Source organism: Atta colombica, unplaced genomic scaffold (assembly GCF_001594045.1).
Source record: "Atta colombica isolate Treedump-2 unplaced genomic scaffold, Acol1.0 scaffold38, whole genome shotgun sequence".
Lineage (NCBI taxonomy): Eukaryota > Metazoa > Arthropoda > Insecta > Hymenoptera > Formicidae > Atta > Atta colombica.
Window position 1 is genome coordinate 2,529,584 of NW_017259490.1, and position 15,112 is coordinate 2,544,695.

Consider the following 15,112-nt stretch of genomic DNA (forward strand, 5'->3'; position numbering starts at 1 on the left):
AAAATATTTTCATTTATATATTAAAATCAATTAGAAATCTCGAGAAGGAGAAAAATAAATTATCTGACGTACAATTACATTTTTATATCTTCAAGAAATATTTTTAATTGAGTAACGTTGCGATAATCTTTTTAAGCAAATTTTAATTTAAAATTTTAATTTAAAATTTTAAGTTATGAATTTGTGAATGAATATATGCCATATTTCGAAAAAAATTCTATAATCCGTAATTTAAAGATTATTAAAAACTTGAATATAAAAATCTGTAAATAAATTTTATTTTATCTACACATAAATTCTAATTCACTCGAAAAGCAAATACGTCAAATATTAATTTGTCAGTTAATTTTATTTGAACAAATTTATTTTAGATTTACTTTGAGATTAAATGATGAAGCATTAAAGTTAAATCATAATAATAATCATAACAAAAATATTTTTGATTCAGTTATAGTATCATTATGATGCCAATGTCTGCGTCAAATTCTGCTCGGATTCTACATCCGAGAGTATTGACCTACAGAAAACGAACTATTCTGAAAGTTTGCAAACGCTGACGTTCGACTGCGATTCGTGTGCAAGAAGCGGTCGTGCCGTAGGAAATTAATATATCTGGTACACAGTCGTTCTCCTGCCGAGGAGGGAAAAGATCGACGACCCCAAGGAACGTATCTGGGTTAGTAGTCGTCGGCGATTCACGCGGAAACTTCTTTCGCTAGGCGGGACCGCCGTCGACTGGCTCGCCATCGTGGAAATCGCAACGAAGCGAATCGCACGTGTATTTCCGTCGAAAAGTGAAATTTGGTATAAGCTGTCGTATCACGTATGCCCACGCCGAAATTTCGTCACACTGGCGAAGGAGGAAGAAGAGGAGGAGGAGGTCAACGGCTTCGCCGGCCATATAATCGTAGCGTAATACGAGAACATCGTTCACACGTAGACCGGATTTGCTACGGTATATGTGTGAACGATATTTTATTGGCATGTACCTATAGGTCTTTGTGTTTATTCTTTATTTTATTTATTTATCTAAATTTGCAATGTTTTTTTTCTACGCATTTGAATGAATGATTTCTTTTTAATGATCTGCCACGATTTAATGATCGGTTAAACGTAAATTTTGTAATGGGAGTTTCGGATAGACTGTATGGTCAAAGCAGCGTTGGGAAAAAAAATCTTGCTTGCAAATGAAATTCTACAGTTCGCTCGATTCCGATAAAATTACGAATAAATCATGTGTAACCCAATATTCTATTAATATCGGGTGCAGCGCCAATGAATTATAGTGGTGCTAAATTGTCCTATGGTAAATATGTATTCTGCTGCTTCTGTTCTTCGTTGAAAACCTCTATTCTTTTTCCGCATAAATAATAAATATAATAAATCATAAGCATGAATTGAATAATCGCTAAATAATATTGAATTTATATACTTTGTATTATATATATATATTGCATTGTCCAAAATCTTATAGCCAAATCTTATAATAAATCTAAAAGCAGAAATTCTTCAAAAATATGACATCTATAAATGATTATAATATCATATTAAGATTTATATTACGATTTTTAGAACATTTACATCTAGAAAACGATATTTTTCTATTTTCCAAAATTTTATTTGTGATTGACTTCTTTGTCTTTTTATCTTCAAATCGATGATTGAATTTGTGGAAGTACCAGTGAACCCATAGTGATTGCTCACATAACCTTGCGCGATCGAGACCGGTCTTTCGGATTAGGGTCCGAGAGTTTCAAGAGTTCAACGACCTCTCTTCTCTTTTTGCGACATGTTCCACGGTTTCATCAACTAATCTTGCTCGAAAAGACTCGAGTTGCGCACGCTCTCTCGCATAGTCGAAGTGAACGGGGTTACCGATCTCAAATGGCCGTGACTCTGGGCCAGGGTCTGGGCCAGTCGGATTCCACGTACCCGGTGATCGCGAAGTCAACGCGCAAAAAACTGACCGAGGATTTATATGCCGGCGATGCGTGGGCATTATATGTACCATTGCTCTCTTTGCATAATTCTATAATAAATCGCAATGCTCCGTATGCGAAACGACCGATTTTATTTATACAAAAATTGTGATTAAACTATCGAGCATTGATCAAATAAGTTGCACGTTTAATTCGTAAAATGTTTCATCGCTTCATAACTCGAAAATTATTAATTCTTAGTATACAACAATGAGTTTCCAGTTCTTTATATGTACTACATACGCCATCATTTTTTCTCGGGTTAATTTTTATCATTTTAACAAATATATAAAAATTATTAAGCGATCTTACATATACACTGAGAGAAATGTTTGGTACGTATAATCACTATTCATTTTATTGATATGTGACTAACAAAAATTTTTTATTTTTTCAATTAAAAATTGTGTCCTGACTAAAATTTGGTTATTCTAACCAAAATTTGAATAACTAAATTTGGTTGTCCTAACTTTGATTAGGACGACAAATTTGGTTAAAATAGTGAAAATTTCGTCCTAACTAACATTTGATTAGAATAATCCAATTTTGATTATAACATAATTTTTAAATAAAAAACTAAAAAGATTCTTATTAATCACATATTTCTCTCTCTCTCTCTCTCTCTCTCTCTCTCTCTCTCTCTTTGAACAAAATTTTGATCGTACATACAAAAACATTTCTTTCAGTGTACTTTTATATTTTTATAAAATATTTATAAGGTTGTATATTTAAAAAAAAATGTATATAAAAATTATAAAACTAATTATTTAATGCTCCTAATTTTTTGAAGAAAGGAAGTATGCAGAATACGAATGATCCAATCGTGTGTACCCAAGGATTAGTATTTCCATATTTTCGCTGTCATTGATTGTTGGATTATTTAAGATAATAATAAATTGTCTACTGATTTAATTACTGATTATAATCGTGCGCATCATACGTAGTCGCTTCATGCACCCAGTCGTGAATGAGAATAGATAGTTGGAGGGGTGGTCTGAAGTAGTCGGAGGGGTTAAACGTACGTTCTCGTAAAGAGGTTACGAGAGGGCGGTAGACAAGGAGAAATAGCGAGAAGGATACACTGAAGAAAAACATGAAAATGCCAAGAAATTAAAATAGTTTATGTGGCAATAGTATGACGAGAGATTTTTTGAAGAAACGATTATAATACCCTAATTAGAAGACTATACAAAAATCTTATTATTTATATAAAAACTGAAAACTATTTAATAACTGACAGTTAGGATGCGATGTATCGCATTTATATAATGAAACATAATGTCTAGTTATCAATAAAAATCAATAATACATTAATCCACCTTTTATTTTTGAACTTTTTAAACCTAAAAATAATTAGAATTATTTAAAATAATATTGACGTTTTATATTGGCGTCGCTAACAATTTGAACATCACTAAAATTTCCAAAAATATTTCTCATCCAACTATTAACCGAGCTTTCGCTAAATTAAACTGTCAGTTCTTCTTGTATCTTGTAAAGTAAACATATCGCAAAAAATAATCTGAAGAATTAAAGTTTAGAAGTAATCGACACTGTTTTCTGCTGTCATCGACAATGACGAAGAATGAACAAACAAGTACTGCGATGATGACGAGAGAAAGGGAGAAAGCGACGCATGGAATAAGGGTAGTGCGCCAAGGGGGGTTGGTTGCACGCGCGTCGAAGCGGGCGGTGGGTTGAAAGAGGTGATGGGAGGCTGAAGAGAGAAAGAGCGGGACACGCGAGGAGGGTGTAGCGATAAACGGCAAGACGAGGATGCAAGAGGGAAATGCACGAAAGAAAAAGAGAAGAGGAGGGGGAGGAGGAGAATGGTGGTAGGGACGAACGAAGAGCAATGAGCGGGATGATAGACGGGGTTGGAAAGTAGCGTACGATAAAGCGAGACGCACAGAGGGAAGAACGGGAGGATTCGGGGTAGCGAAGACCGAGGCAGGGAGCGGGAAAGAGAAATGGGAAACACAGAGAAAGAGAGAGAGAGAGAGGGGGGGAACCTCCGGCAACGGGTCGATCGAAAGCGCAGCGCAGAGAAATGCACCACCTCTGCTCTGGTCTGGCAGCTTTGCGGGCACACCACCGCGTCCGCGTGCGTCAGAAAGAGAGAAAGAGAACGACGGCGCGAGAGAGGGAGAGATGGAAAAAGAGGGAGAGAGAAAGGGACTGACGGAAGCGGAAGGGAGACCGACGTATATCCGCCGACCAATACCGACATAGGGGGAGGAAGACGAGAGGAGAGCCAAGCCAAGTCGCGTTGGGCTAGGTCAGGTCTACCCGAGTTCCACACACACCGTGCTCTCTTGCGTGTGCCATCCCGCCGAGAAGAGAACCACACGAAGGCGGAGGCACAACCCCTTCACGAAAGAGAGAACCGCCGCGAACCATCCGGTATTCGCGAGTGGATTCTCCAAAAGCGCTTCGAAATTTTGAAAAGAAAAAAAAATCTGCTTGTCTCATTCGCTAGCGACAACGGATAGATCGGTGCCGAAGAGTGTGTTCGCACGGGAAAGCCGGTGATAGTGCGCGTTCGTTGGATGACGCTTCGAAAAGGATGACGCGAAAAAGATATCCCGATCGGTAGTGAATAATTGCTAGTGTTGATGCGCGAGTGTCGGGCCTTAAGCTAGAATCGATTTCCTCTCAATCTCTGCTCCCGAGGAAGGTGAAGGAAGTAAAAAAAAGAGAAGTGAGAAAAGACATCTCCTTGAAGGAGATTCCGATCGTCGATTCGCTCGGTGGTGGCGGCGAGAATTGGCATTGTTGACAAACAACGAAAGTGACGGCGATTCGGGAAAGGAAATGTCGTCCAATCAGTAGGAATACTAGGAATCGATTGCAATTCCCTTTTTTCGATGTCCTGATAATCGATAAGCGTCGTCGACGCGTAGGTGGCCGCGTAGGGACCGCCTAGGTAGCGAGAGCCGGGGCAGCGATCGGCCTTACCGACGTAATTTCTCGCCCTCGTCTTCCGTGCCACCCTCGACGTGATCACATTGGATTAAATAAATGTTGAGGGTAAACGGCGCCCTGCGTCGCCCGCAAACGCGAGGCCAGGAAGATCGGACCCCAAGTGCAACCGGGGTCGGCGCGATGCCGGTCTCTCTGAGGAACCACAGGATCACATAAAGGGTGCCCGCCGGTCCGACGATTTTAGAGCCCTTCGTACTGCGCACGCACGGTCGCGCAACGGCAAAGGGATCGTGACAGAAGAGGGTGTTCTCCGAGTAATCCAAAGTGGTGAACCTACCTACGCCACCACCTCGAGGAACAACACTGTCGTCGTGTTTGGCGGCATCCGATGCACCAAAAGCTGTGAGTACCATAAATCCGGCTTCCGACCGATTGACATCGCACAATTAACACGTATCGCAAAGTACAAGGGAATACATTCGTCAAATTATAGAATGCCACTATAAGAATCGAAAATAACAATACAAATTTTCTTGAGTAATCCTTTGTTATTATATATCTGGAATCTAAAGTGAAAAAATACAGGCTGCCGACATCGCTGCCTCGAAACTAATGGTGGTGAGAAAAATGGAGCTCTGTGCATAGCCCTTCACTATCCCAAATATTTGGAAATAGTGAGAAAATAAGTTTTCTGATGTATAGATATTCTTTTTATATACGTATTGTTTTAACGAGTTTTACTTCGGAAGACTAGTATAAAGGCCAATAGACATTTCAAATTTCGAATAGATTCAATGGAGTATGCTACGAAGAGATAATAGAAAATGGATATATATATATATATTTTTTTTTCATCCGAAAAAGATTGATAATTATAAGTGATATAAAGAAATTGGAAAAATTTATAACGCAATGCGTAGCGACCGACCAAAACACCATATATATCCTTTTGCTGGGGATCGATCCTGTACAATCGCGGCTGCAATTTTTGCAATGTTGCATCTGCAGCGTTCTTCTGTAAAATGCGATGCATTGAGTGTTTGAACAATTGCAGTAGCAGTTTCCAAATTTTTCATTCGGAAATTTTATTGCAAGGTGAAATTCTAGGAAGAAAGAGAAAATAAATACCGGCATCGATAAATATTAATTAAAAGAAGTAATTTAATTATATCGAGAGACGATCAACTAATTCTGGTAAAAAATTAATTTTTTTGTTTAAAAAAAATAAAATAGATATAAATAATTGAAAGTTGATGAAAAAAAAGTATCACACAGTATATCGAATAATCGAGAAAACTATATCTGCGCCAAACAGAAACCATATTATATAATATTCGCCCTTCCGACATTTTCCGTGAAGGAAATATAGGAAAAAAATAAAGAAACCTTAGAATTTCGAATACAAAAATCAATTTTCGAAGGAACTTACAAGAGGATGAAAATAACCAATTGTTTGTCGTCGAGAAAAAATTGAAAAGCAAAGCTTCTATCTGTAAAGGAGAAATTATCTCTGTAGAACAATAATTTAAAAGATTGTTAAAAATCGCTTAAAAATCGCAAAGCTTTCCGATGTATAAATTTACATTTATTACATTTCAGCAAAAGAATTAATCTCGAAAATGCGATGTCTATTTTATAAGAAATCTATTTTCTTGAGAATTCGGGAACATGATAAAACGCTTTTGGTCGGAAAATCGCATCGAAAGCATACGCAAGCGAGCGGTTTGCGATACCGGCGATGCGCGATTTTCATGGAAATCGAAATCCACCGGGTAGCGAAAACCCTCAGCGGGTGGTAGCGGGCGGGGAGGACTTCGGAGTTTATGCCCCCGTCCGCCTCACCACCCCCTGCTTCTCCTTCCTTTCTTCCTCCCTCCCTCCCACCCCTGCAGTCGATCAATGCGTGGACGGGTTTCACTTTCGCGGTGTTAAAGTGTTGCACCACCGCAAATTGAAGAGCCCGCACTGTCGAGAAAACTGGATTGCGGATCGCGATTCGTTCAATGACATTTTCTGTGCTGGCAATTTATTTGATATTTTTTTGAGAACATAGAAAAAATTCTTTGTGATATTAATTTGGTGTTTTAATCATCTTTAACTACACGTGAGCGGATGATATTATTTCAAATGATATTATTTCTGTACAATGAGCATGGATTATACGTCACTTTTTGTCTAAAATAAGATCTCCGAACCGAAAGCATATGGAAAATTGATCGAGAAACTGTTCTAGATTATTGACTATTAAGTGTCTTTATTCGTTTGTTACTTATTTTTGTATCGATTTAGTCGGTTTCAAATAGTTTATGTTTCGCTTCGCGAAGTATATTGCGAGTATATTGCAAATTTATCATTTTTCAGAGTTGCGCGAATATATGGAGCAAGGAATAGAACTGCGCACCGTCAGGACTTTTTAATTATTCCTTCGATAACGATCGCGCCGGTTAACTTTTGCGAGACTTAATGATGACGCCTGAGCTTAATCGAGTGTTTGCTCGATGATAAAAATAAAAAACGTAAATCTATAAAAAAAATAACAAGTAAAAAATAGTGGATATCAATGGCGAAGCTTCGATTATTCATTCGAAGTGTTATTGAACGAACGAGAGTGGAATATACGAGCTCACTTCCTAGAGATCGTTAGCAAGTAGGATCGAATAACAAGCGAAAGATAACACACATGTGACAGCGATATATACGATAAAATTAATAATCTCAAAACGTACTATAAAAATTCAAAGCCTTTCTAATGTACATATAATCCGCTTAAAAGGACATTTAATCCGTCATTCGATTGTACTTTCCGTGGCTACCACAAGAATATAAATTAACTACTATATTGTAGAATATTGTAGAATATTATAGAAGTCCTTAAGCTGTAATGCAGATTCTATCATAATTCATAACGATGAAATTTGAGATCATTTTGCGCACGGAAAAATTTTACCGAAATATCTAAAAATTTAGCTAGAGATACACATTTAAAAATAATTTTGTTGAACCATCAAAATAATTACGTAGGAAACTCAAGTATGATAAGCAATGCTGTGGAAAATATTCACATTCCTATTTTAAGAAAGAACTATCTTCCTAGAAATTATTTTCCAACAAAATTATTTTTAGATTTGTATCTGACTAAATTTTTATATATTTTAACAAAATTTTTTTTTCGTACAATAAATTCCGTGAAATAATTTTGTTAATCTTTATTTCTGTACATCGTAAATGCAGCAGATATTTCAAATATAGAAAATATATTAAAGTTAATTAAAATTATTTTCTTTCCGATCCTATTTCAAACTGTAATTGTACGTTATTAAAATTAAAAAAATAAACAATAAGATTAGAAACAATTTTAAAAAATGAGGAATATTTTCACGCAAGTATTTCGCATTTTCCGACATCAAATGATAAAGAGTTTTCGATTCTATTTGCAGCAAAGGATGGAGGCTAGCGAGTGGGATCACGCGACCTTGAGGGAGGAAGAATTCGAGCAGCATGCCGTATATTTGGTACCGGATGTGTCAGCATCACCGGGCGATACCAATCGTGCCGAGTCGTCCTTGCCACGGAACTTGGTCCTCAAACCCTCTCAAGCTCTCAACGATGTATGTTCTTTTGCAAAACAAAACTCATCTCGAAATCTCAGTAGAGAGAAGGAATTGCGTGTTTAATCGTAAATCGCATCAGATTATCAATTCTTTGACGCTATCTAAGCTCACGCAAAGTCACGCGAAAAAATTGGAATCATTTCCGGAAAAAAAATTACAATCTATTAGAATGAAACATTAAACGCCATCAAGCTGAAAAAAAAAAATTTTGGGATTTAAATAGATATTTGTACACGCGAGAAATATTAATCGTATACTAAGAAAACTACTAGTAGAAATTTGGTAATAATTTTATTTTTAGTCTCTCATTAAAAATTTTCTTTTCATTTGTCTGCTATAGTTTATAATCAGCACAAATTCCAATTACAATTTACATATATTGAGTTTTCAGGATATTCACTGAAATCTTGTAAAAAAATTTTTCTCAAAATTCTTTGATTTTTTTCTACGTATTTTTGTTGAAAATTCTAGATAATATATTAGAGAATTTTTTAATGCAATTTTGAAATAAATTGGAATTAATAAATTAGAAGCAATAAAAACAAATTATATATTACAAATTAGCAGAAAGAGATTCCCCACGAGATTATATCTATCATTGTCTACAATTGGAGCCGCGAAATCTACATAGAGATAGTTCACTACAATATCAAGCTACTTTCCCTGAGCATTGATAAAAATTCCGTAAAAATCCTTAATTTCCCTAAGGATAAAAAAGAAATCTCTGAGAATTCTAAATTTTCTAGGTTTTTCCAAATAAAGTGTGGTTTTATTCAACAGAATATATAATAATTTTTACAAAAACTTTTATAAAATAATTTTTTTTTAATTTTTTCAATTTCACATCAAAAGTTTCTGCATGAAGGGAGATAGTAAACAACAATAACGTGAATGTTAATGATTGAAATATCATATTGAAAAGACATAATTTTTAGATAAATATAGGTTTTAGATAAATGGCGCGAAGAGAAGAACATGAAGTGCGCGAGAAGGCGTTGGCCGAATGACACCACGAAATCAAACTTGACCGAGAGACGAAGCTAATTAACTTACGAAGCATGACCTAGAGGCGAAGTTGAATCGTTACACTTTCCTCAACGCGGTAGAGGAAAGAAAGAATCGAGAACGTTCAATGCAATCGACGCGAAACTTTTACTCGAAGCTTCTCTACGTCGAATGAAATTATGAAATTTCGAGTCCGGCGTGGAAATCGAAATGTTCGCGAATCGCGCAACGGTGTAATATATTGAGAACGAGAAACGCGCAATGGGCTAATCGACGTCGGTCGAGCTTCCGTTTGTCAAAAGAGAAACAAAAGCATCGGAAGCGCGCGCTGGACTGAAAGCACCGAAGAGTTAAATTAGTTTTGCCGAATGGACGTTTCTATGCACGCAGGGCGAATTCTATTCTAACGTGAGCCGGAATGAAAATAGGTTCTATCTTCTGCCACGTATTTTAACACAACGCCGGAATAGATGAGAACGGGCGATGAGAATATCGGAGGAAGCAAACAATACGCTTTTACCAATCACCGATCATTTATACATTTTAGTAGTTTTTGCGATTTCCCGAACGAAGCTTAAAGACTCACAAAGAAAAATTTATCGATAACGGCAAATTTTCGGATTTCGAATCCATTATGAATTATACAATTGATTTATGATTTCGAATTAGCGCTATCGTAAAAATAACTCCTTATAACTACTTATTATAATTCTTTCTACTTCATTTATTTTTTGTAAATTTGTGATACCTTTTATCAAATTATAAATTTTTTTATATCAAGTTATAAAATATGACGAAACTTATTGAAAAGAATTATTTATTTGATGTATAAATGACCAAGACTAAATAATTAATTATGGATGTATAAATGGTGAGAGCTAATTGATGTTTAGCTTCAAATATCATTTCTCAATTTTAGTTGACATGATTAATCGGAAATTACATGTGATAGGTGTTGGGTGTATGGAGCACCAGTTACATCCCCAAAGGGACACGTTTCGGCCCTCTGGTTGGTCAGGTGTATACGAAGGATTCGGTACCGGCAGACGCGAACCGGAAGTACTTCTGGCGGGTAAGAAATCAATTTTACATCTCTACTTCAACCAAGATATTATTCGGATTACGCAAATAACTCTCTTTATCGAGACAAAAGTCAACGTAGACAGATTCGATAATACTAATGAAAATTTAAAAAAAGAAGACGCAAAAAAAGATTTAAGATGAGAAGCCAGCAAAGATCAGAAACTGGTTTCAACCAGTTTCAATCTAACAAGTCTTAAAGCAAAAATCCACGAGAAGCCGTTGATATGTAATTTATCAATACATTACAATTACTTAGTTCCTTCACAATTTTCTCATGAAACATACGATACAAATTATGATGAGAATTAACAAACGTGAATGTTAATCAGTGCCTTTGCAGTAGTTTCTTGTAATAATTCAGTATTTTCTCATAAGAAAATATTGAATTATTACAATTATTATAAGAAAATATTTGAAAAAATATAAATATTTGATAAAATTTAAATTGTAATCTTGGTTGAAAATATAACTTTAGAAGCTCTTTATAACCATATTATCAAGAAAATATATTAATATTTTCATTGACAATATTTGCATTATAAACTCTTCGACAAGTATCACGTAACTATTTCTTTTACTTTATATACTTTATAATTTTTTTTATTAAAGATAAAATTAATAAAGATACATTTACTTGTTATTATTACGTTTCTTAATGTCTTGTATTTCAAATGAAAAAAAGATTTGTTATTATCTGTTTATTTTTATACTATATTTGTACAAAATACTCAATATGTTGTAATTTGTTGTATGATAAATGTATTATGATACGGAAGGGTTAACGATGTAATAGTAAGCGATCGATTTATAGCATTAGTTAATTGCCAACATGAAATTTTGAGAACATATAAAAAATTTAAAAGATTTTTAGATCTTTTCTTGATGTTTATACGAGGGCAAGTCAATAAGTTCTTAGAAAATCTGTCAGAGAGCACTCGCAGTGTCTTGTCACATTACTTTTGATAAGTAGCATCTTTCAGCTGATTACTGTCAAATTTTGAGCGGAATTCATCGCGTAGTTTCATTTCTATAGACGATTAAAGCAAACAATCTTTGTATTTTTTGCAAAATGGAAAAAAACGAGTTTCGTGCAGTGATCAAACATCTACATATGAAAGGTTTAACGCCGAAAGAAATCAAATCGGAGTTGGATAATGTTCATAGTACATCTGCATTTGCAACTGTATACAATTGGGTGAATGAATTTAAACGTGATCGTACATCCACATGTGATGCACCTCGTTCGGGACGTCCAAATGAGGCTGCTACGCCAATCATCGATAAAGTCCACGATATTGTTTTAACTGATCGACGAGTGAAAGTGCGCGAGTTTGGCCACAGACATATCACATGGCACAGTGATTTCAATTTTCCACGAACAATTGGGTAAAAAGCTATCGGCAAGATGGGTGCCGCGTTTGCTAACTGTGGACTATAAGCGCGACGATTTCAAAACAATGTTTGGAGATGTTTCAACATAATCCAGATGAATTTCTGCGTCGATTCATTACTGTAGACGAAACATGGATTCATTACTTCACACCCGAGACGAAGGAACAGTCAAAACAATGGATTTTACCGGATGAATTAGCTTCGAAGAAGGCGAAGTAAGTCGGCTGGAAAGATGGCCACAGTTTATTGGGAGGTTTATTATGCACGAGGTATAATTCATATCGATTACCTTAGAAGCAAACGATCAATGGCGATTACTATGCAGCTTTATTGGACCATCAACATTAAAGAAAAAATGTCCCCATTTGGCGAAGAAGAAAGTGCTTTTCCATCAAGACAATGCACGGTTCACAACGATGCCCGATGGCCAAATTCAACGAATTCCGCTACGAATTGCTTCCCCATGTAGCATATTCGCCAGATTTAGCCCTGTGCGATTATTTCCTGTTTCCAAACCTGAAGAAATGATTCGGAGAAAAGAGATTCACCACCAGAGAGCAGCTCATCGCCGAAACAGAGGCTTATTTTGATGGGTTCGACAAATCATATTATTCGGATGACTTGAAAAAGTTGGAGAATCATTGGATCAAGTATATCGAGCTGACAAAAGACTATGTTGAGAAAAATGAATCGATTAAAAAAAAATGTGTTTTACTATGTTTTTCTAAAAACTTATTTACTTGCTCTCGTATGTTTTGGGATATGATGGAACATATCTAGAACGAATACGTCCATAGTTAAAAAACCGTCACGACATTATCATAGAATCGTTTCAATCGTCGCAAATATAAAAATAATTTTCGCATTGCTCAGGTATACAAGAACAATGAACTATTCTATTACATCGACGGTTATGACGTCCAGAAATCGAATTGGATGCGTTACGTGAATCCCGCCTACTCGTCCGAATCGCAGAACCTAATAGCATGCCAGTATAAGGTAAAGTAATTTTGCAGATCGCATTTTGCGAAGGAGAGCGTATTTTAAATCGCGTCTAGATTATGCGCAAGGAAAAAAGCTCACAATTGTTGCTGCATTCGTGTTTCAGATGAACATTTATTTTTACACGATCAAGCCAATATTACCGCATCAAGAGTTGCTGGTTTGGTACTGCAGGGAATTCGCGGAAAGGCTCAATTATCCGCTCACCGGTGAGCTGATGCTTCAGAGAATACGTAAGTAGATATGTACTCCCCGTAAGTTAATATAACGTGGAAATGAAATTATAATATGAAAATTTAATGTGCAAATCAAAATCTCAATATACCACTAACTTATAATATTAAAACGTTTAGCGTTATGAGGAAAGCTATCATTTATAGCTTGTATTAAATTTCACTTGATTATTCATATATTTCTATCACCGTATTTCGTATGACATTTTTTGTTGTCTATGAATGTTTATGAATAGTCTTCTGTATAAAATAGAAGTTATAATTATTTAAATAGCTAGTGTCGCATAATACGATTTAATTCGAATTAAGAGAATTTTATCTGCCATCTGTGTCCACCTATACAGTAAGAACCTTTCAACTATATGTATAAGCGATTTTGCAAATTATAATGTAATGTTATAGAAACATTGTAAATCAGGGGTGATTAACTTTTTTGTCTGGAATATTATGGAGAATCGAAAGTTTTTGATATGTCACTACTTTACTACAGAATTAAACAAAAAAAAAAAAAAGATCGTAATCTTACTTATACTTTCTTCTTTCGCAATTGAAAGCAAAGAGACTTTTTTTGTCAAATAAAGTTTCTTTTACTGTGTTCTGTTTTACATGTGTTTTAAGGTAAATAGTTTAGCATGAAAATGAGCAAAACAAACGCAGTCAGAAAATTCAGATGTAAAAAATAAAGTTTAGTGGAGTACAGTTCCTATTTTACTATGTCATTTTTTTATTTCTTTTTTCACAGCGCGTTCTTTAGACGCACTTACTACTGAAAATGTCTTTGCATGCTAGTAACACGTATATTGTGGGTTGCCCTGTTGTAGACATATATAGAGTGTCTCAAAATTCGTGAATAAAAATCTACAGCAAGAAAATTCGTTTTCGAAAAATTAATTAAAAAATTATTTGTAAATTTTTATTTCAAGCACTAGCTTTTGAGGTAAATAAAGATTTACATGTGTAATTATAGATTACATTTAGTTATCTGAGAATAAACTGAAGTGCACGCTCATCAGCACGCATTAATACTACGCGAGAGTCATGAGTAGATAACCATAATTGACCACATTTTAATTTTCATTATTTCAAAAAATACTGCTTAAAATAAAAATTTACAGATAACTTTTTATTTAATTTTTCGAGAACTTGCTATAGCATTTAGAGCCACGAATTTTGGGGCACTCTGTAGAATATAGCAAAGTTATAGCCAAAATTATGATAAATCCAAAACTATGTATTGGATTGTAAATCCTTTTCAATAAAATCCTACTAGCATAATCCGTAAGCATAATTGGCACGGACAAGTAAGTAAATAAATACGAAAGCTGCCTTTAAAAATCTTTACAGTGCAATCGAATGTCGTATAACAAAATCCCATTTTGTGAACTTGTCTTTATTGTGGACTGAAAACTCGTAAAATGAACTTCTTCTATTTTCTCATTTCTTATTATATTTGTTTTAACACCATATTTAGAATAAAAATAAATATAGAAGGGAAAGTTCATAATAAAGACATTATTTAGTTTCGATGAGTTCACAATAGGTACGAGCGTTCGATCATAAATAGAATATATAATAAAATTTATTTAAATAATAATAATAAAATTTATTTAAATAATAATAAAAGAAGATATTTTTCTTGTTCATATATCCGAAATTGTAATCTTTTTAGATTGCATGGATTGTGTCCAAATTTACTTAAGGATATATATTGCTTTTCAACAAAATCAAAAAATTATGAAAAATTACAGATTTTTCTATATTATATTTTCTATATTATATTTTTCTATATTATATTTTAAAGTAATACAAAAAGTTTGGTAGCGATTTAGAGTCCTGGATAAAAAATGATTTCAATAAATAGATGTTTTTAAAAAATAATTAA

The 15,112-nt window shown here is 34.8% G+C and overlaps 2 protein-coding genes across 2 annotated transcripts in view; one reads left to right on the forward strand and one right to left on the reverse strand.

Moving 5' to 3' along the window:
- The window catches only part of LOC108691040 (protein FAM76A), a 66,122-nt gene that overhangs the window by 36,720 nt on the left and 14,290 nt on the right, over positions 1–15,112 (reverse strand). The gene's annotated exons all lie outside the window — the stretch shown is intronic.
- The window catches only part of LOC108691039 (PR domain zinc finger protein 1), a 13,439-nt gene continuing 3,562 nt past the window's right edge, over positions 5,236–15,112 (forward strand). Inside the window, exons 1-6 of the mRNA XM_018198661.1 lie at positions 5,236–5,306; positions 8,342–8,552; positions 9,508–9,509; positions 10,473–10,592; positions 12,869–12,994; positions 13,104–13,230. Coding sequence (XP_018054150.1) covers positions 8,348–8,552; positions 9,508–9,509; positions 10,473–10,592; positions 12,869–12,994; positions 13,104–13,230 — 580 coding nt within the window. The 5' untranslated portion in view covers positions 5,236–5,306; positions 8,342–8,347. The remainder of the gene's footprint in view (positions 5,307–8,341; positions 8,553–9,507; positions 9,510–10,472; positions 10,593–12,868; positions 12,995–13,103; positions 13,231–15,112) is intronic.